This window comes from Oncorhynchus tshawytscha, linkage group LG26, assembly GCF_018296145.1.
Source record: "Oncorhynchus tshawytscha isolate Ot180627B linkage group LG26, Otsh_v2.0, whole genome shotgun sequence".
In the NCBI taxonomy this organism is placed as follows: domain Eukaryota; kingdom Metazoa; phylum Chordata; class Actinopteri; order Salmoniformes; family Salmonidae; genus Oncorhynchus; species Oncorhynchus tshawytscha.
In genome coordinates, this window is record NC_056454.1 from 24,751,525 (window position 1) to 24,772,543 (window position 21,019).

The 21,019-nt window shown below is 43.3% G+C and overlaps 1 protein-coding gene across 1 annotated transcript in view; it reads right to left on the bottom strand.

Annotated features, from left to right (window-relative positions):
- LOC112225026 (collagen alpha-2(IV) chain) overlaps window positions 1-21,019 on the bottom strand; it is a 111,186-nt gene that overhangs the window by 51,292 nt on the left and 38,875 nt on the right. The window contains exon 4 of the mRNA XM_042306328.1: window positions 11,019-11,099. Coding sequence (XP_042162262.1) covers window positions 11,019-11,099 — 81 coding nt within the window. The remainder of the gene's footprint in view (window positions 1-11,018; window positions 11,100-21,019) is intronic.

The window sequence follows — 21,019 nt, forward strand, 5'->3', positions numbered from 1 at the left end:
ATTGTAGTCTTGCATGATGTCTACGTTTATGCTAATTAGCATTTTTGAATCTGAGAATAAATAGAGCCAAATATATTGATAAAAATCACCTTGTCCGAGAGATTTATATGGTTATCAAAACTTCACGCCAGGGTAAGCCCACATAAAACACAGCCCTTCTTTGAATTGTTTCTAAAATTACCTATGAGAAAAATGAATGGTGGAAAAAAATGATTGGAACCATTTCCCTGCTTGACTGCTAGGTTTTATGGGTATTATGATACCTCCACTGAGGGGCTTTACGTTGGTATAATTACCACTTAGTTATAATATTTAAATAATAATCTTATTAATTTTACATAAAAATATATGTCATGTGCAAAAATATTGAGGGAAATTGAATTTGCCATGTACAAACTGAAAGGTGCAATATGCAGGAATCGCTATGCCAGTTCCTGGTTGCTAAAATTTGAACAGTTCGCCTAATTTCAGTTTATGTGACAAAACAAGCAGTTATTGTGTAGAGAGAGATTCATTGTTCCATCTAAACCGCGGTGAAATATATTTTCCATAACCAAAAACATTGTATTTTCAGCTGTTTGAAGCTCATGTACAAAACCAAAAGACACAAAAACAAAACTTAAGAACTGGAAGCATAGAAATAGCCCCCATAGAACACATTTACCACTCCCTAGACTTGCTTTCAATGAGAATGACATATCTATTACTCACATTTCTATGATCATTTGGTCAGGGTGCCCAAAAGTTATTTATTTCAGCTTGAAAATGAATGACATTTACTCTCACAGGATGCCAAAAATAACTATCTGAAAGCTACACCTTTGGATTGCCCAAACATGAGTCAATTTATCCATCAGTTGGGTTTTTATTCAATTTCATGCGGGGTTGACCCAGCAGATGGCTATTTTTTTAAATGTAATCCATAGGTTATTTTCAGGAGGCATGGCCTATTGGAGGCATGGCTTTCAGTTAGGTCTTTTTGGCCACCCACGAGGGTAAATATCATTCCTGTTCCTCATGTTATTTTTCCCTTAAATATTCTTTAAATATCGTTGCACAGTACATATTTGAATATACATTTAATAACATTATTATTTAAATATAATAACAAAGTAATTACTGTATACTAACATTGGAATACACATAGGCACTTGAAGAACTCAACTTGTGTAAGCCTCATTAAACTACAAAAGTGTCAGCGATCAACCTTAATATGTTTATAATACAACCGAAAGATTAACCAGATTGACATGTTACGGGTGACCAAAAAGAACCATCTGAAAGCCACGCCCCTACTAAGCCACACCTCCAGTCTTCTAATTTGACCCAGTGGATCATAGCTCAATAACCCAACTAAGTGACCCAACTGGCTGGGTCAAAAATAATCCAGTGTGTGTTCTGTCCACTATTTACCCAGTGCTGGGTTGTTTTTAACCCAGCATTTTTTAGAATGTGCTGAGAATGGAACGAGTTACATGTAGAGAGTGAGATCTGTGGGGTGACTGATGGTGCAGTAGAAACCCTGAGGCTCTAATGGTTCTGTAACCTGAAGCTGTGGGTATTGTCTCTTGCCTGAGCCTCTCTGTATACTTAGAAAATGGACCTGTTTGTGATGGTATCAGGTTTCCACCCTACACTGCTTTCACCTATCCAACCTTTTCAGGTCTCAGATCCTTTTCAGCATTGCATCAAGTAAGTATGAGTGAGGGAGTAAGCAAGGGGTGAGGGAGGATGTATTTAGTAAGTACCAGGACCATGTGTTCTGTTGCTCTGCCTCTCACAGCCCTGACCCAGCCTCAGAGGGGTTCTGGTGGAGTACAGCCCCTCTGTGCCCTGTCCCAGCCCCCATGTTTCTCTTGGACACACTCCCTGAAAATCAACATCCTCCTTGCCTCTCTCCATGGTGCCCAGGGGGATGTTGGGACTCAGTGTGCCCCTGATGGGGTGAGGAGAGGAGGGGTCCCAAACTGGCTGGCCCGAGGAGAAATCAACCAGCATGAATAAATGTCTGGGGAAATAATGTTTACATTTGAGAGTGTGTTTAGATCTCAGTGATCCAGCCAGCGAGAGGTTAGCAGATCAGCTTCCCGTCTTTCCCTCCCCATGGCTACATGGCCTAGTTCTGAAAACCCTCCCAGGACCTGTTTATATAAAAATGTTTGTGAAAGGATCACATGCAATATGGACAAACAAAGGGGGATATGATACAGTATATTATATGAATATGTTTGGCTGTTGAAAATGAAATAGTCTGGAAAACACAACAAAAACTGCATCCAGGGGGAAAGAAGGGGGACCAGTGAGAACATTTCTGTCAACACCTATCTCCCCCTGCTCTCATCCTCCTAAAACACACAGTTCTTCTGACTCATGATCCTGTGTCTCTCCCTGCAGAAAAAAACAGGGGTTGAGAGGAAGAGGATAGACAATGTGTGTCATTTGTCATCACTCTCTCTGTTTCTCATGGAGGAGTGAAGGAGTGTTTAACACAGGGACCGTACATCTGTCCAGCTGCTGTGGGCCGTTTACATTAGCCTTAATGTGTTTAGACTCAGATCTCATTTCTACAGATGCATCACTGTGTAGCAATAGGGCGCACGTGCAAACACAATTAACTGAAAGGGCCCAGATAGAGAGGGCCCAGATAGAGAGGGCCCAGAGAGCGATGCAGAGATGAGATAGAGGGATGGAGAAATCTACACATGATGCAGTTGACCAAGAAACATTCTCCCTCATGGGGACATTTCCAACAGGTTAGGGTATAGAGGTTAGTGGTTGGGTTGGTGTTAGGTTTAGAGTTTGGGATAGGGTTACAGGTTAAGGTTATGGTAGGGGTTAGGGAAAATAGGATTTAGAATGGAAATATATTTTAAGTCCCGACGAGGATAGAAGAACATAACATGTGCGCGTGTGTGTGTGTGTGTGTGTGTGTGTGTGTGTGTGTGTGTGTGTGTGTGTGTGTGTGCGCATGTGTGTGTGCTAAGTCTCAAGGCTCTGGAGGATCTCAGGCTGAGAACAGCAGGGCTTGGCCCTCCAGTATCCCAGGGGTCTTTGGGAGCCTTACACCTGTGTGATTGTCTCACACTGCTGGAATGAGACATCTGTGGTCTGAGGCCCAGACACATGTGTGTGAGAACTGGACCCAGCTGCAGTGTGTGTGTTTAAGGGAATCGAATAGGGGCGTGTGGCCCCTAAAAGCCATTGTTACATTAATCAGCACCGTTCTAGGGCCATTTCAGCTCACGTCCTTCCATACAGTCTAGCCCCCCAGGCCATCGTCTCCTTCTGTTTACCATAGTTCTCAAAAGACACACTCCATTTCCTCACATAGCCACAATATGGCATTAACTTCATATGGCACCACCGAGGATAGAGTAACATATTAAAATGACTTTAGGGGAGTTGAACAGTCTTAAAAGCCACATAATACTCCATAAATAATGGAATAAAATATGGGACAGAAGTTCTAGACTCAGGAATGCATTCATAAGGAATATTTCATGCATAGTTTAAGATGATGATACCATCATTAAATGGGCATATTTGAGCGGTAACAACAAGGCAGGAGTATCCCAACGTTTTGCGTTGACTGACACATGGACAACAGCCAATTACATTATAGTCCATTATTGTCACGTTCGTATACATAATGAGCGGAACAAGGCGCAGCGTGAGTAGAGTTCCACATATTTATTAAAGTGAACCGTCAAAAAAACAACAAAGAATAAACGAACGTGCAGTTCGTAGCGCACATAGCACTAAACCAAAACGAAACAATATCCCACAAACGCAGGTGGGAAAAGGACCACACTAAGTATGATCCCCAATTAGAGGCAACGATCATCAGCTGCCTCCAATTGGGAACCATACTCACACCAACATAGAAATACAAGACTAGAACACCCCCCTAGTCACGCTCTGACCTATTGCAGGACACACTCAAACCGCGGATCTGACCCTGAAGCCGGGCTGAAAGCCATGCCCGGACCGGGCACCGGAGCAGAGGAAGGCTCTGGCCATGGAGCGGGACTGGACGCCGTGCCTGGACTGGGCACCGGAGCAGAGGAAGGCTCTGGCCATGGAGCGGGACTGGACGCCGTGCCTGGACTGGGTACCGGAGCAGAGGAAGGCTCTGGCCATGGAGCGGGACTGGACGCCGTGCCCGGATCGGGCACCGGAGCAGAGGAAGGCTCTGGCCATGGTGCGGGACTGGACGCCGTGCCTGGACTGGGCACCGGCGCAGAGGAAGACTCCGGCCATGGAGCGGGACTGGCTAGCTCCTCTGAACATCAGTGTCCTGACGAGTGAGCGCATTGGCTATGCCCGGCGAAATCGCGCCTCATTAGCTCATTGTTATGGATGTACCAAATAAATGTTACTAGAAAACATCTTAAACAAATGCAAATGCAACTACTTTTCAGTTATTCTGGCTGCACTTTTTGACATGACTGTAAGTTAGCCGTAGTTGGCTAGCAAGCAAGCAAGGTATGAGAACATTGCCAGCCAGTATGGCAATGGAACATCTAGAACAACCGAACCGACAGAACTAACGACCAGCCGGCTTTAGTAGCAACCCTAGATTTGTGTCAGGACTTAATCTTGAGGAAAGATTAAATAGTATGAATAAATTCATCAAAATCATGTTTTTAATGAAAATATGTAAATCATTATTTGAATATGTTTGTAACCCGTTGTATAAAAGTGATAATGCCCTCAAAGCCAGCATTATCACTTAAATAACACCACAGATGATACGATTACAAATTGGAAAGACTAGAGAGGAGTGTAACACTTAAATACAGGCTCCATGACAAATTGATAAGATATGGTATGCATTCACATGGAATGATTTTGATGATGCTACCAACCATCAAATACCTGAAGACTGCATCATTTGTAATGATGAGAGACTGAAAGGGACCACAAGGGGGGATTAACCATCATTTTCAGATAATTGACATGGACAGCCAATCCCACTCCACTCAGAGATACCTCTATAATCTACCAGTCTGAAGAGCCTTTGCCAGCTGGCCTGTCTGAAGTGTCCATATGGGTCAAACGTTCCGATTCTGGAAAACTCGTACTTTCCCAGGCTGGAGTAAAGCCGCCTCTCTCTCCCCAGCTGTGAAGGGCATTCCTAGACTGTTGCACACTGGACAAACGAGCCAATCAGGGCAGAAGTCCAAGCGTGGGCAGTAGAATGCGTTGAGAAGTTGACCCATCATGAAGTTGACCCATTATCAGGATTTGCTACACAAAGGCAATGTGATGGGGGATCCCTCTGCAGGTTATGTGTCTTAAACTTAGCTTGGACAATGGGGAGATATGAAATTGAGGTTGAGCTGAGCACATGGAATATTCACTCCATAAAACACACACTGTGTACAGACCATTGACACAGACGCCTATAGTTGCTAACACACAACACCGTACGCAACACTCCACCACCAGTAACGTACCCTGCTCTGCTGCTCTCTCTCACTGAGAGGTAAATTAGAGTGGAGTAACAGTGGGACATATTGTTTCCTCTGCAGCCACTAGGCCCCTGCCCCGCGCTCTAATTGGCCCATGCCCTGGGCTCCAACCAGCTCCAACAACAGGCTCCAACAGGGCTGACTGATGGAGAACACATGGGATTGCCATGTTGACCCACCACTCTGGTCACATACCACAACAGACCCCAAAGACCCTTTCTCTACCTGGAGGACATTCTAGTACCTCATCAACACCACAGGAAGGACCTTTCACATTTAAGACACATGTAAAGCTAAATACCAGTGGATTAGGAGGAAATGTAGTTAACACTTTGACCTGTGTTGTGTGTGTGTGTGTGTTGGGTGTGTGTGTGTGTGTGTGTTGGGTGTGTGTGTGTGTGTGTGTGTGGGTGTGTGTGTGTGTGTGTGTGTGGGTGTGTGTGTATGTGTGTTGTGTGTGTGTGTGTGTGTGTGTGTGTGGTGTGTGTGTGTGTGTGTGTGTGATGGTGTGTGTGTGTGTGTGTGTGTGTGTGTTGGGTGTGTGTGTGTGTGTGTGTGTGTGTGTGTGTGTGTGTTGTGGTGTGTGTGTGTGTGTGTGTTGGGTGTGTGTGTGTGTTGGGTGTGTGTGTGTGTTGGGTGTGTGTGTGTGTGTGTGTGTGTGGGTGTGTGTGTGTGTTGTGTGTGTGTGTGTGTGTGTGTGTGTGTGTGTTGGGTATGTGTGTGTGTGTGTTGGGTGTGTGTGTGTGTGTTGGGTGTGTGTGTGTGTGTGTGTTGGGTGTGTGCATAGAAAAATCAGTCAGTGTTACCCAGTGTTTCATTTTTTTGTGTAACATTTCTAGAGTTGATTCAGGTGTTAAATTAACTCTGTAAGTGTTAAATGAACACTCATTGGTGTAAAATATACCCTGTGTTGGTGTTAATAACCAGTGTTAAACCAAAACCACGCCCATCATTATCATATTTCCCAGTATGCTCTAGTGCAGGTAGATTTTTTGAATTGTTTGATTCAATATCTATGTTTTTGCATGTATATTGATTGAATAGTAAATGTTATGCTACTCAAATATGCATAAACATTTTTCTAAACTAATCCAATCTGTTACTTTGATTTATTGCACCCTTTACTGAATGCTTTAGATAGTCTCATATCTTAGTCTTCCCAAACCGGCAGCATTCTGAATGCAGGTTGCAGGGGAATTTTAAAAAATGATTGGAAATGTCCACTCGGGATGGATTCCAATGGAAATGTCACATCACTTTGCAAGCCAGCATACTGGGACTTGCAGGTCTGACTTTCCCTGTAAAACCATGAGTTTCAGGCCACTGTACTGTATTAGGCTAAAACTAGGCCTTCAAAATAAAGGCTTACAAAATATGTATTGTTTTACAGAGATTTTTATTTGAATGATAATATATTTGCTTAGAACCTCACTTGAATGAACGCAACAACCATGTCTCTGTCACTAACAAATACAGTCATGAGTGGTAACTCTACAATTTACTCAAAAGGGAAGGCACTCTGGGAAATATGCAAATAATTAGTGTGTACAGTTAACATTGATAAGTGTGGACATTTACAAACACTGGACGAGAGTTCAATTAACAAAAGACCCAGCTGCTAGGTCAACCCAGCATGAGAGTAAAAATACCCAACTGATGGTTAAATGAACCAATGTTTGGGTAATCCCAACAACCCAACTTGTTGGGTTATTCACGCAACCCAGCTGACTGGGTCAAAATAACCCATTGGTTATTCTGTACAATATTTTGCCAGCACTGAGCTACCAAATAACCCAAATTGGTGTGTAGGTGTATAGGCCAATAGACAAGATGTCTAACCTGTCAGTGAATCAGTCCAGATCACATCCCACCTGATCCTGCTCTGGTTAGGGGTTTATCTCACAATCAAACAGTTGTCAAAAATAGTTTGTTTAGTTTTTGACGAAGTTCAATCTATGCGGACATTCTCTAATAACGCCTAATCAAAAGGTTCACCAAGGTTGTCTCTCCTGCGTGCGCGCGCACACACACACACACACACACACACACACACACACACACACACACACACACACACACACACTGTAAATAGAACAAGTGGCCTCTCAGATCTTCCCTCAGAGGGACAGGCCATGGCATTCCAGACTGTTCACATATTCCATCCCTATGGAGACAGAGAAGTTGACGACGGGCGAGAGCACGGAATTTGGTATGTATATATGTCCCTTGTTTCATGGAACAAGGAAATCATGCCATTTATAGACACGCAAACACACACTGTAAACACCAAGGCATTTTTAACTCAAATGCCTTTAGTAAGTTGAACTCAAAGTCTTTGAAAAGCCATTATTACTTAACATGTGTATGTGGTACTGACTCAAAACTAAATGAGAAGTCACATCAACTACATTTTTAAAACCCTTTACAATCATTTGTCAACACTTTATTGTCTTATGGACACAAACACTTTGTTTATTACCCGTTTTTTGGACTGGCATTACAAGATACAACCCACAAAAACTGACTATGAAACAACTATGCGCTTGTATCAGTGCCTAGAGGAGTGCAATATTTTCTTGAACGCCCTCTGCGTATAAAACCCTCCACAGTCTGCCAGGGGGAGTGGGCGACAGGAGTAGAGAACAACCCTGCCAAATCACTTCTCTGCCCGATGCTAAACAGCCATGAAATTACCATCTCTGGAACATAACTTTCCCTCACACAATCAACTCCTCTCTCTGCTCTCTGTCAGTCTCTCCTTCCTGAGAAACCACAGCCTCTGTTTTTCCTACAATAATGAGTTTAGGAGGAGATGTCAACAAGCTGAAGGACCGTGGCGTTTTGGGAGATTAGGGTTGTTAGATTAGGGTTGTTCCTCAGTGTAGTCATCACACAGATGTCAGACCGATGAATACGAGAAAGTGTTGGTCGATGCCCTTCTACAACTGCATTGCCACATCCACATAGTGTCGAGCAGCCGTAAACACAGAACAATGTATGAATATGATCGACCCCTGGGAGGTGTTGATATTTGCGAGGTCGCCAGTTAAGCCGCAGACAACTGTCATCCATTCTGAAAAGATGTGGTCCAACTCCTGCCAATCCAGGGGTTTATGAACCGCCAGCAAAAAAACGTGATGAGTCCACTGCTGCATTATCTAACAACCCCGAGAGAGAGAGATAGATGGAGGGAGAGGGATATAGGGAGAGAGATAGACGATAGAAACAATAGATGGAGGTAGAGAGAGATAGACAGAGAGAGATAGATAGATGGAGGGAGAGAGAGAGAGAGAGAGAGAGAGAGGAAGACAAAGAAAGACAGAGAGCGAGAGAAAGAGAAGGACAGACAACTGGGAGGAGAATCTTTTCTGTTTGGTTCATGGACTAATCCATCAACCTGATGAGCAGAATATGTGGATTTGGCTTCATGGTCTAGAAAATGTAAGGTGCAAATATGAAAGCAAAAAAAGAGTCAAACAAAAGACAAAACAAATTTAGAAAATAAACAAGGATTGTGAAAACAGACTATTTCCATTTTAGGATATTCAAACAAAATAGCAGGCCAAACCTGCTATCCCACCTCATATAAACATTAGAGGACTCAGCACGAGTGTTTATAATATTAAACACAAATGAATAATTTCCCAATATACAGTATACACTTCGAGAAAAAGGTATTATCTAGATTCTAGAACTTTAAAGGGATCTTTGGCTGTCCCCATAGGACAACCCTTTGAAGAACTGTTTTTGGCTCCAGGTAGAATGCTTTTGGTTCCAGATCGAACCCTTTTGGGTTCCATGTAGAACCATTTCCACAGAGGCTTCTCCTATGGGGACAGCCGAAAAACCCCTTTGGAACCTAAAGAGTGTAACTAGGTCTACTGAATGTGTGAATGTGAGGGTGTGAGAATAGGGAATGATAGAGACCAGAGGATGTTTTTCTTTTGTTTGCTGCAACAAAGGTCAGGGGAACAACATTCCAAGATGCCAACTAGGGAGATATCCCCTCTTACAGCCTTGGGAGAGAGAGAGAGACAGCGAGCGAGAGAGTGAGAAAACATAGACGGTCTGACCCTCACTCACAAGGCTTTCGCATCCTTAAAGCTGTGGAATGTTCTTCCTGTCTCTCCCATCTACTCCTCCTTATGGGGTTTCCTTTAACCACGGTGACCGTAAAGGTCAGAGGCATACTGTAAAGTCGACCCGGTAAATTCCCAAGTCCCAACACAGCCGGGTCAGACTACAATTCTCTCAAGCCACATTCTTTTCTTTTTAAGAACTCACTAACAAAGCATTCTTCTTCTCACTGGCCCTGTGTTTTATGAACGGAATAACTTTGTCCTTGTGGTTTAACGTCACATAAAGGTTGAACTGGGGGGTTAACAGGGGGGTTAACAGTTCCTATGAGAATACTTTGAAGATGAGTGGGAAAGAACCAAACTGGGCACTGAGCACATTGTAGGAGATACTACACAGCCTTTGATCAGCTGATTTATGAGTGAAATCTTTGGTTTCAATACTTAGCATTTCTTTGTCTGAGTTTAAGCATGCATGGTAACAAGGGCTCTGTTTGAATACAACTCTTCCCATATTATCAGTTAGACACTGTGCCCCCTGTGACTTTCTAGCTGGTCTCTATGGTAATCACCCACCCTCACTCCTAAGAGATAACACACACACAAACCGTTAAGGGGATATCAAAGCTCAATGCCAATAAGTGATTGGTTCCTCTTACAGATCCTCTCTCCTTATTGGTTTATTGTGAAGCCCCTCTGTCTCTCCCTCTTGGTCCATTATGTTATTATGAACCTGGTGTTTAGTGTTTCACTTCCTCCCTGAATTCACAACATCTGTCATGGATCTCCCCCACTCTCCTCCCCACCTATCTCCTCCCCACCTCACCCCCACTCCCCTCCCCACCTCACCCCTATCTCTTCCCCACCTCACCCCCTACCTCCTCCCCACCTCACCCCCTACCTCCTCCCCACCTCACCCCTACCTCCTCCCCACCTCACCCCCTATCTCCTTCCCACCTCTCCCCCTATCTCCTCCCCACCTCACCCCCTATCTCCTCCCCAACTCTCTTCCTGTCCTCTGTTCCTGTCCTTCCTCTCCTCCATTTTACTAACAGTGCCCTGACCCTCTAGAGGAGGGTCCAGTTCGCCACCCACCCACCCCCTCTCTTTACTGTTAAGTTAATGGTGTGAGTTTCACCACTTTCCCTAACAGCATGTGTGGTGAGGTGATAAAGACGTGAGACAAAGAGGTTGGACAATAGCCCATTAGTAGATATACAGGGAGTCAAACAGAAATGGGTCTGAGTTCATGTGTTACGCAGATAGAGAGGTCCATATTGATGAAGGTCTGGTTGGGTGTTATCACAGTTACACTGTTATGGTGCTTTCATACCTCCTGAATAGCCAATGAATACCTTCATTATAGGTATAGAGTTGAGGAGAGTTGTGTAGAGATGGAGATAGAGCTGGGGGCACATAGTGTTGTATAGGGGTTAGACAGCCAAACAGTGAAGAAAATATGACTTACCCTGGCGCCCTTCTCAGGGAAACATTTGCATCCTCCGCTGCAGTCTCTTCCTCCACATGGCCCATTGTGCTTCTTACCACCCTGGAGAACATAACACAGAGTACTGGGTTAGAGACACCAAAACAATATCATGATAACTCACCACATGAGAGGAATACAGTAATGACTGCAAAATATGCTGTATATCAAACCCAAAGAACAATTTGTTAATGTGTAGCTTACAGGTGCTCTATGGTATATGGATGTGAATAGTTGATGTGAACAGGCATGTCACTTAATTGTATACAGCAGTCTATATAGTCATAGGATCTGCTGTGCTGTGAATGTTGTATATATATCTATAAATATTTATAAAATGCAGAACTGTCTGTGTGTGTATCGCGTGGTTGTACACTGTCTGTATAGACTAGTTGCTAATGACTGTCGGGTCATTGCATGACTGCGTATAATAGTCTGAGTGCTGTCTGGGATGTGTACTTTATACTGGTCTGTGGGCTTTATAGTGGTTCATATGACTCATTTCAGCCATTAACCACTGTCGAATTCCAGACATGAACCCCCCTGGACGTCCAGCCATTAACCCCCCTGGACTTCCAGCCATTAACCCCCCTGGACCTGGACTGATATCTTTATTCTGACAGCGAGAATGGGCTTGTGAAAAATCCCCAGACTCCCCGTAGAGACGTTAGGCTGCATACCAGTACTACTACAACAGGGCAGCCTGTGCAGGACTGGACACAAACACAGACAAAATTATGACCAGAGGTCAGTGTGAACATGTCACATGACACGATCAAAGACAGAAGTCCTGTAGCCTATGGTGGTTAATATTTATACATTACTAGCTCAAAACAATGAATCTGTTAAAAAAAAAGTTAATTAGTGGGTGATGGTTATTTCAAACGAACTGTGGGGACAAAAAAGCACAGGCTACATTGCCCCATCCCCCACTAATCTGATTGTGGTAGTGGGGTGGTAGATGCCTAGTCTCCCTTATGGCTCAGTTCAGGACCCTACACAGTACATACACCATAGACATACAGGAAAGTATTCAGACCCCTTAACTTTTCCACATTTTGTTACGTTACAGCCTTATTCTAAAATGGATTAAATAGTTTCCCCCCCCATCAATTTACACACAATACAAAGCAAAAACAGGTTTTTACTATTTTTGTATTAAAAACAAAAAACTGAAATATCACATTTACGTAAGTATTCAGACCCTTTACTCAGTACTTTGTTGAAGCGCCTTTGGCAGCGATTACAGCAACAAGTCTTCTTGGGTATAACGCTGCAAGCTTGGCACACCTGTATTTGGGGAGTTCTCCCATTCTTCTCTGCAGATCCTCTCAAGCTCAGTCAGGTTGGATGGGGAGTGTCGCTGCACAGCTATTTTAAGGTCTCTCCAGAGATGTTTGATCGGGTTCAAGTCCAGGCTCTGGCTGGGTCACTCAAGAACATTCAGAGACTTGCCCCGAAGCCACTCCTGCGTCGTCTTGTCTGTGTGCTTAGGGTTGTTGTCCTGTTGGAAGGTGAACCTTCGCCCCAATCCTGAGCGCTCTGGAGCAGGTTTTCAGTAAGGATCTCTCTGTAATTTGCTCCGTTTATCTTTCCCTCGATCCTGACTAATCTCCCAGTCCCTGTTGCTGAAAAACATCCCCACATCATGATGCTGCCACCAACATGCTTCACTGTAGGGATGGTGCCAGGTTTTCTCCAGACGTGACACTTGGCATTCAATCTTGGTTTAATCAGACCAGAGAATCTTGTTTCTCATGGTCTGAGAGTCTTTAGGTGCCTATTGGCAAACTCCAAGCGGGCTGTCATGTGTCTTTTACTGAGGAATGGCTTCCATCTGGCCACTGTACCATAAAAGCCTGATTGGTGGAGTGCTGTAAAGATGGTTGTCCTTCTGGAAGATTCTCCCATCTCCACAGAGGAACTCTAGAGCTCTGTCAGACTGGCCATCAGGTTCTTGGTCACCTCCCTTACCAAGGCCCTTCTCCCCCGATTGCTCAGTTTGGCCGGGCGGCCAGCTCTAGGAAGAGTCTTGGCGGTTCCAAACATCTTTCATTTAAGAATGATGGAGGCCACTGTGTTCTTGGGGACCTTCAATGCTGCAGACATTTTTTGGTACCCTTCCCCAGATCTGTGCCATGACGCAATCCTGTCTGGAGCTCTATGGACAATTCCATCGACCTCATGGCTTGGTTTTTGCTCTGACATGCACTGTCAACTGTGGGACCTTATATAGACAGGTGTGTGCATTTCCAAATCATGTCAAATCAATAGAATTTACCAATCAAGTTGTAGAAACATCTCAAGGATGATCAATGGAAACAGGATGCACCTGAGCTCAATTTGGAGTTTCATAGCAAAGGGTCTGAATACTTATGTAAATAAGGTATTTCTGTTTTTTTTATACATTTGCAGAAATGTTGAAAAAACAGTTTTCGCTTCCTCATTATGGGGTATTGTGTGTAGATGGCTCTCTATTTAAAAAAATAAATTTTAGAGTAAGGCTGTAACGTAACAAAAATGTGGAAAAAGTCAAGGTGTCTGAATGCTTTCGGAAGGCACTGTATTTAATGGAAAAGAGATGTTTTATGTTTCTGGACGATGCACCATGCTGCCTTGTTGAAAACATGACCGAGTGGCGCAGGTTACTGTTCGATTTGAGAAGGGCGCTCCTCCCTCACCGCTTTTGCCGTTTACGTCAAGGGCCATAGACTGGTGACCCGCAGCTCAGCATAATCCAATATGCCCATTGAGTCCATAGTGGACCATGCAAGGAGTCTCTAAGGCTGGTTTATCTTCTGACATCATTGGACTGTGTCCTCCTACACCCCCCACCTACACAGTTACACCAGCGCCTGCTTAGACAGCAATCGTCAGCCTCAATCCCTCAACCCCCTTTTCAAAAAACTCCCAAAACGGTCACTTTATGTCCTCAGCAACACAAAGTGGCAGATCTGGACTGGCAAGAATTGTCCCTCATTACTGCGACAAAACATGTTAGGCACAAATCTGACAAAGAGCACATTGAGACCCTCCCCGGGCGCACAAAGAGTCTTTCACCATGCAGACGACGTCCTTTCATGATCCCCTATCTGCCCCAACACAAAGGACCTTGTTCTCGTCCCCTATGGAATGCATGGGGCTCAATTTCCTCTCTAACTGGCTGTATCTATCTGAGGATCTGTGAATCTAAAGGAAACCCATCTTTAGCAGACCATAGAGCTGCAGTAGAGCCATAGTGTGGGAAGGAATAGCCCAGAATGAATCATTGCTGAATGGTAGGCCTACACCAAAGACTTGACTTGAGACAGTGTCATTCAAATCTATATTCCACCTGCTTTTAAAGATCAAAACAACCTGAACTGGCTTTCACTACATGGCAACCTTTCCATAATCTGCACAGACATTACAGGACTGGACAGGTGAAAGCATATCTGGTAGTCAACCAGCATCCTCCATATTGCTTCCATCCAACCTGTATTCTCGCACCAGTACAGGTTCAGCAGAGGATAAGGAGAGGAAGCCACGTCAGACTATTGGGATGGACCCTTGCTGAGATGTGACATCACAGAGGCATTGCGTGAATCGCCTGGACAGTGGACTGGAAAACCCCACAAGCTACACAATAGGATACATCACTTCCGGACAGACACAAAGGACAAAGACGTTCCACCTCCAAAAAAGGACAAAAACATAACATGTGTCTGTGGAATCCATTTGGGTTTGCTGTTCGGCCTAAAATAGTTGATGATTATTTCAGCTGAAGACAATGATATTGTGTTACAGTACATCCTGCCCCAACCCACCACCATCACAACAACCTGCACTTTCCGACATCACCTTTTCCAGGCGCTATACTAATTACCTAAACATCCTTCATAGCATAGCGAGGGGGCGCTTAGGGGCTGCTTGGAGGCTTATAACATGGTCCTGTCCATGAAGTCAATGGTTAATCGAGTTAGTGATCAACTATTCACATCAAATGAAAACGTGATTTATTCATTTCATAGACTTGCAACTGGGTCAACCAAAGGAGGTCAAAGGTCAATTGAATTAATTAGTTCACAAGACACAAACCACAAAGGTATTTAATTTCCTCTCCATTTGTTCTCTCTATCCTCACATCCTCACTCCTGTTCCTAGAGGAAGTGCCGAGTTTGGAGGCTTTTGTCATAGCCCAGCACTAACACTTTTACTTCAGCTAGCTAAGCATGGTCTTGAGGATTAGTTGATTGGGTTGGGACAAAGGCCATTATACACTGCAGCTGTCCAGAACCAGCGTTCCCAGCTCTCCAGAACCAGCGTTCCCAGCTGTCCAGAACCAGTGTTCCCAGACATGAAGCCAGACGTCCTCCTAGAATGTTGTCCCTGAACAGTTGATGAGACCAGACCACCCACGTACCCAACACACCAGCTGAGGCTTTGGCTCAGGGACAAGCATTTGGATTATTACCATTTATCTGACACCTACTGTATTTAAAGCCATTGGGCCAGAGGACCAAGTCCCTGTCTCGTCAGTGACCTAATGAACAATGGAACCAAACTCAACACTATTGCAGTGTGAGGGACAGCCAGGGTGACAGAGAGGAAAGCTTCAGAAAGACTGCCTCACACAAAGATCCAAGATGGAGGATGGAATGGTAATCTGTATGACTATGTCTGTGGAGTGTAAAACATAAAACTTCAGACCTCCTATGTTAATGTACAGTAACTCTTATATAAAAATTGACATGATGAATTGAGACAGGATCTGATCCGTCTTCTCCCCTATTCTGAATGAATTGGACAGTCTGGGACTGCTATAGTGAATGGCTGAGCTATAGTTTCAGTGCCTATCCTGTTTGTTTCTAGGAAACCCAACATGACAAGCACCAAAGGGAATCCAATAAGAGAGACTGTATAATCTGTAAAAACTTTTGTAGTTGTCTCTGTGACTATCCAATGTTAATTATCTTTCATGTTTCATGCTCAGAACTGGCTAGACTCTGTTGTCTGCGAGACCCTTCATGGTCACAACCATCTACTCTCTGTGGGCTGTCTGATCAGAACACATGCATGAAAATTGGAACCATGTGAACGGCAGGTCTGTGGCACTTAAATCCAGCACTCTATGGGACTATGTTTTGACCAGGGCGATATCTAAAAGTCTAAAGAGCATGACTGTGACAAAACACCAAAAGAAAAGAAAATGGAAAACGTTCCCATATTTCTGAATCCAGAATATTCCAGACAACATTGACCGCAACAATAAACAAACAGTCAGACATGCTGTCTTACATGGGACTGAGACAAAAAAAAGAGTCTGGGATAAATTAGACAAACATCACACACATGCACGCACATACACACACACTGTCAAACTGTGATGTATTTATTTTTTGGGACATGCCTACGACTTCTTGTATAAAAACACATCTGTCTAGTTGCGGAGGTGGTGCACATCGTAACTCACCCAGATAAGCGTTACGAGCAAAGTCAATGGCTTTGTTTCCTGTACAGTCGATCTTTCCCTGAAACAGGTACCAAGAATCTCTTCCCATTGAAACACACTTCAAAGACTGTGTAACACATGATGATTTACTTTGTCTGTGCCTAAGCTATCTCTTACCATACTAAGACTGGAGAGATGTGATGTAAGCTGGACTTTAACAGGGAAAACTTGACAAAAAGTTAATTGCTTTGCCACAGTTTTTGCAGTATTACTTTACTGCCTTTGTTGCAAACAGGATGTATGTTTTAGAATATTTTTTTTTGATGACAGCCTTCCTTCTTTTCACTCTGTAAATTAGGTTAGTATTGTGGAGTAACTACAATGTTGTTAATCCACCCTCAGTTTTCTCCTATCACAGCCATTAAACTTTGTAACTGTTTTAAAGTCACAATTGGCCTCATGGTGAAATCCCTGAGCGGTTTCCTTCCTCTCCGGCAACTGAGTTAGGAAGGACGCCTGTATCCAAAAGTGTAATTAATAACCTAACCATGCTCAAAGGGATATCCAATAGGTACCCTTCTTTACGAGGTATTGGAAAATCTCAATGATACTTGTGGTTGAATCTGTGTTTGAAATTCAATGCTGAACTGAGGGACCTTGAGCTAATTGTATGTGTGGGGTACAGATATTAAGTAGTCATTCAAAAATCATGTTAAACATTATTATTGTACACAGAGTGAGTCCATGCAAGTTATTATGTGACTTCTTAAGCAACATTTTACTCCTCAACTTATTTAGGCTTGCCATTACAAAGGGGTTGAATATTTATTGACTCAAGAGCAGTGGTGTAAAGTACGTAAGTAAAAATACTTTAAAGTACTACCTAAGTAGTTTTTTGGGGTATATGTAATTTACTTTACTATTTATATTTTTGACTACTTTTACTTTTTACCCCATACATTTTCATTGACACCCAAAAGTACTCGTTAAAACTTCTCTTTTCCCCGTGATTGCAAGAATTGTTGTGCAATGACTTGAATGTATGTTTCCCTCCATATGGCATTCATAACTTGAATGTGCCTCGAGAGGAATATTTATCTCACATAGAACATACAACAACCAGCTGACTAGGTAAATGGATAAACTATTCTACTGTGGGAATGTCAGATTTATCTATTCATTTACTTGTTTTGTTTTCAGTTCCAACCCCAATAGTGAAGTCTACTCATGGATTCCAAGGAAAGCCAGGCTTCAAGAAAAAATACATATACACTGAACAAAAATATAAACGCAACATGCAACAATTTCAGCAATGTTACTGAATCAGTGTTACCGATTTCCTTATACAGTCATATAAGGAAATCAGTCAATTGAAATACATTCATTATGCCCTAATCTATGGATTTCACAACTGGGAACACTGATATGCATCTGCTGGTCACAGATGCCTTAAAAAAAGATAGAGGCTTGGATCAGAAAACCAGTCAGTATCTGGTGTGACCAACATTTGCTTCATGCAGCGCGACACATTTCCTTTGCATAGAGTTGATCAGGCTATTGATTGTGGCCTGTGGAATGTTGTCTCACTCCTCTTCAATGGATGTGCGAAGTTGCTGGATATTTGCGGGAACTCGAACACGCTGTCGTACACGTCGATCCAGAGCTCAATGGGTGACATGTCTGGTGAGTATGCAGGTCATGGAAGAACTGGGACATTTTCAGCTTCCAGTAATTGTGTAGAGACCCTTGCGACATGGGGCCGTGCATTATCATGCTGAAAAATGAGGCGATGGCAGCGGATGAATGGCACGACAATGGGCCTCAGGATCTCGTCACGTTATCTCTGTGCATTCAAATTGCCATCTATAAAATGCAACTGTGTTTGTTGGCTCTAGCTCATACCATAACCACACCGTCACCATGGGGCACTCTGTTCACAACGTTGACATCAGCAAACCGCTCGCACACACAATGCAATACACGCTGTCTGCCATCTGCCCGGTACAGTTGAAACCGAGATTCATCTCCAGCATGCCAGTGGCAAGCATTTGCACACTGAAGTTGATTACGACCCCGAACTGCAATCAGGTCTAGACCCTGGTAAGGACGACGAGCACACAGATGATCTTCCCTGAGACGGTTTCTGACCGTTTGCACAGAAATTCTTTGGTTGTGCAAACCCACAGTTTCTTCAGCTGTCCGGAGGGCTGATCTCAGATGATCCAACAAGTGAAGAAGCCGGAAGTGGAGGTCCTGGGCTGGAGTGGTTACACGTGGTCTGCGATTGTGAGGCCGGTTGGACGTACTTTCAAATTCTCTAAAATGACGTTGGAGGCGGCTTTTGGTAGATATATTAACATTAAATTCTCTGGCAACAGCTCTGGTGGAAATTCATGTAGTCAGCGTTCCAATTGCATGCTCCCTCAAAACTTGAGACATCTGTGGCATTATGTTGTGTGACAAAACTGCACATTTTAGAGTGTCCTTTTATTGTCCTCAGCACAAGGTGCACCTGAGTAATGATCATGCCGTTTAATCAGCTTCTTGATATGCCATACCTGTAAACTGGATGGATTATCTTGGCGAAGGAGAAATGCTCACTAACAGGGATGTAAACAAATAAGTGCACCACATTTTTTGAGAAATACACTTTTTGCGTGTATGGAAAATTTCTGGGATCTTTTTTTTCAGCTCATGAAAAATGGGACCAACACTTTAAATGTTGCGTTTATATTTTTGTTCAGTATAAAATAATGTATCTTTCCTCTCGCTGTGTTTCATAATTTTCCTTCAATTTGCAAAAGGCTAAATGTATTTCATCGGAGAAAGCATCCGAGCAAGCAAAACAGCGCCCCTCTTTTCCAGTGTGTGTAGCCCATCTATCTGATGCTGTCTGGTCAAAAAGAGTATTATATTGTTGCCGCCCTCAGCATTGAATGCAAATGAAGCCAGTTAGCTTTTGGCCTCCCTTGATAAAAAATATATAACATAAAATAGTGTCAAGGGAAGCCAGTGTAGATTTGGCCTCACACCAATCACATCACATCAAAAGAAAAAAGTAATTACAGAAAAATGTACACTTGAATAATTGCATCTCGTGTCGTTGTCCTCCAGTGGCTAGCTAGCTAAAATGTTCCCTTTCCTAAATTAGCCATGGATGGAGATAGGGATTTGGACTTGGCTTTACTTAATTCTCTGTACTGGCCAATGACTATAACGGCGATTATGATATAACCATAAATTCATGCATTGTGCCCCTGGCCTGAGAGGATGGAAGTTCAATATAAAGATAGATAGATAGTTAACTAGCTAGCCTGGTTCATCATAGCCCATGAAAGGAAGTTAAGCTAGAGAGTAAGTCCACGACAACAAAAACTAAAAGCGTGTACTGTATGACTGAGTGATAGACCATTTCATCAACATGAAAGAAGCCATTGGTGTTTCTCTACAAGTAGTGAACATGTTTTTTCTACTTGCATGCACACACGCGCACACACGCGCGCACACACACACACACGCACGCACGCACGCACGCACACACACACACACACAAATCAGTACCATGGACAGCTACGTCATACTGTATTTACTGTAGCTTATGTTGATTGGACTAAATTGTTTTTGGTATCTTTTAGTTGTCTCTGTATTAAACTAAGCAGAGGTGATTTGATGATGTTGAAATGTTGAAGTTGAAATGGTGCTGGAATAGTGGAGGCAGCTCCTGTTTTCTTTTCGACTTGCGGTAACTCTCTGTGGTTCTAAATCAACAGTTGTTTAGTATTCAGAAAATGTCGGAAACATTAACTGGCTTGACCATGTAACTGTTTGTTACAGTACATACAAAATGCTTTGTGGACTTCTTTGTGATGAAACACAGGTGTGGTTGAAATTATTATGCCACTGTGCCTTCTGGTGTTCTCAGGCTTAGGCCTACAGTATATCTCGGTGGCAAGGCATATGAACTAATAGGTTATAGCGCAAACAATGTAATTATCACAACACATAGGTTGTAATATGTATTTTTTGCTAGCTTGGCTTCCCCAGTGATTTTAACCATGCCCCGCTACTGAAACCCCAGTGAGGAACAGTGTTCCACTGTACAGCCCACGCTGTCCCAAAGCATCATGGGAGGTTTACAGCACCTCAGAGAAAACCAGACCTCTGTCCCCCGATGATGAGGTCCTCGTTGGATCAATGAGGACATACCCACGTACGTACTTCTCCCTGGCCCATACCCTAACCCTGCCGATGCACAGCTGTGCACATATGCAGGGCACATAATTTCCTGTGACATTTTGTAATCCATATCAGGTCATTAATCTGTCCCACACTTATAGACTTTAGATAGAGACATATGGAGAGGAAACATAAAGATAGCTTTTTAATTTAGGGAATGACAGCTGGACTTTGGGGAGAGGACAATGACGGCATTTCTAATGAACTAATTGAATCTCCTGTTTCCACCTGTACTTTACCTTTTTCTAAATAGGGGTATGTTATGTGTGATGCTCTGTGCCTTTTTTAGGATGGCTCAAGGTGAAAGGGGTCCTTA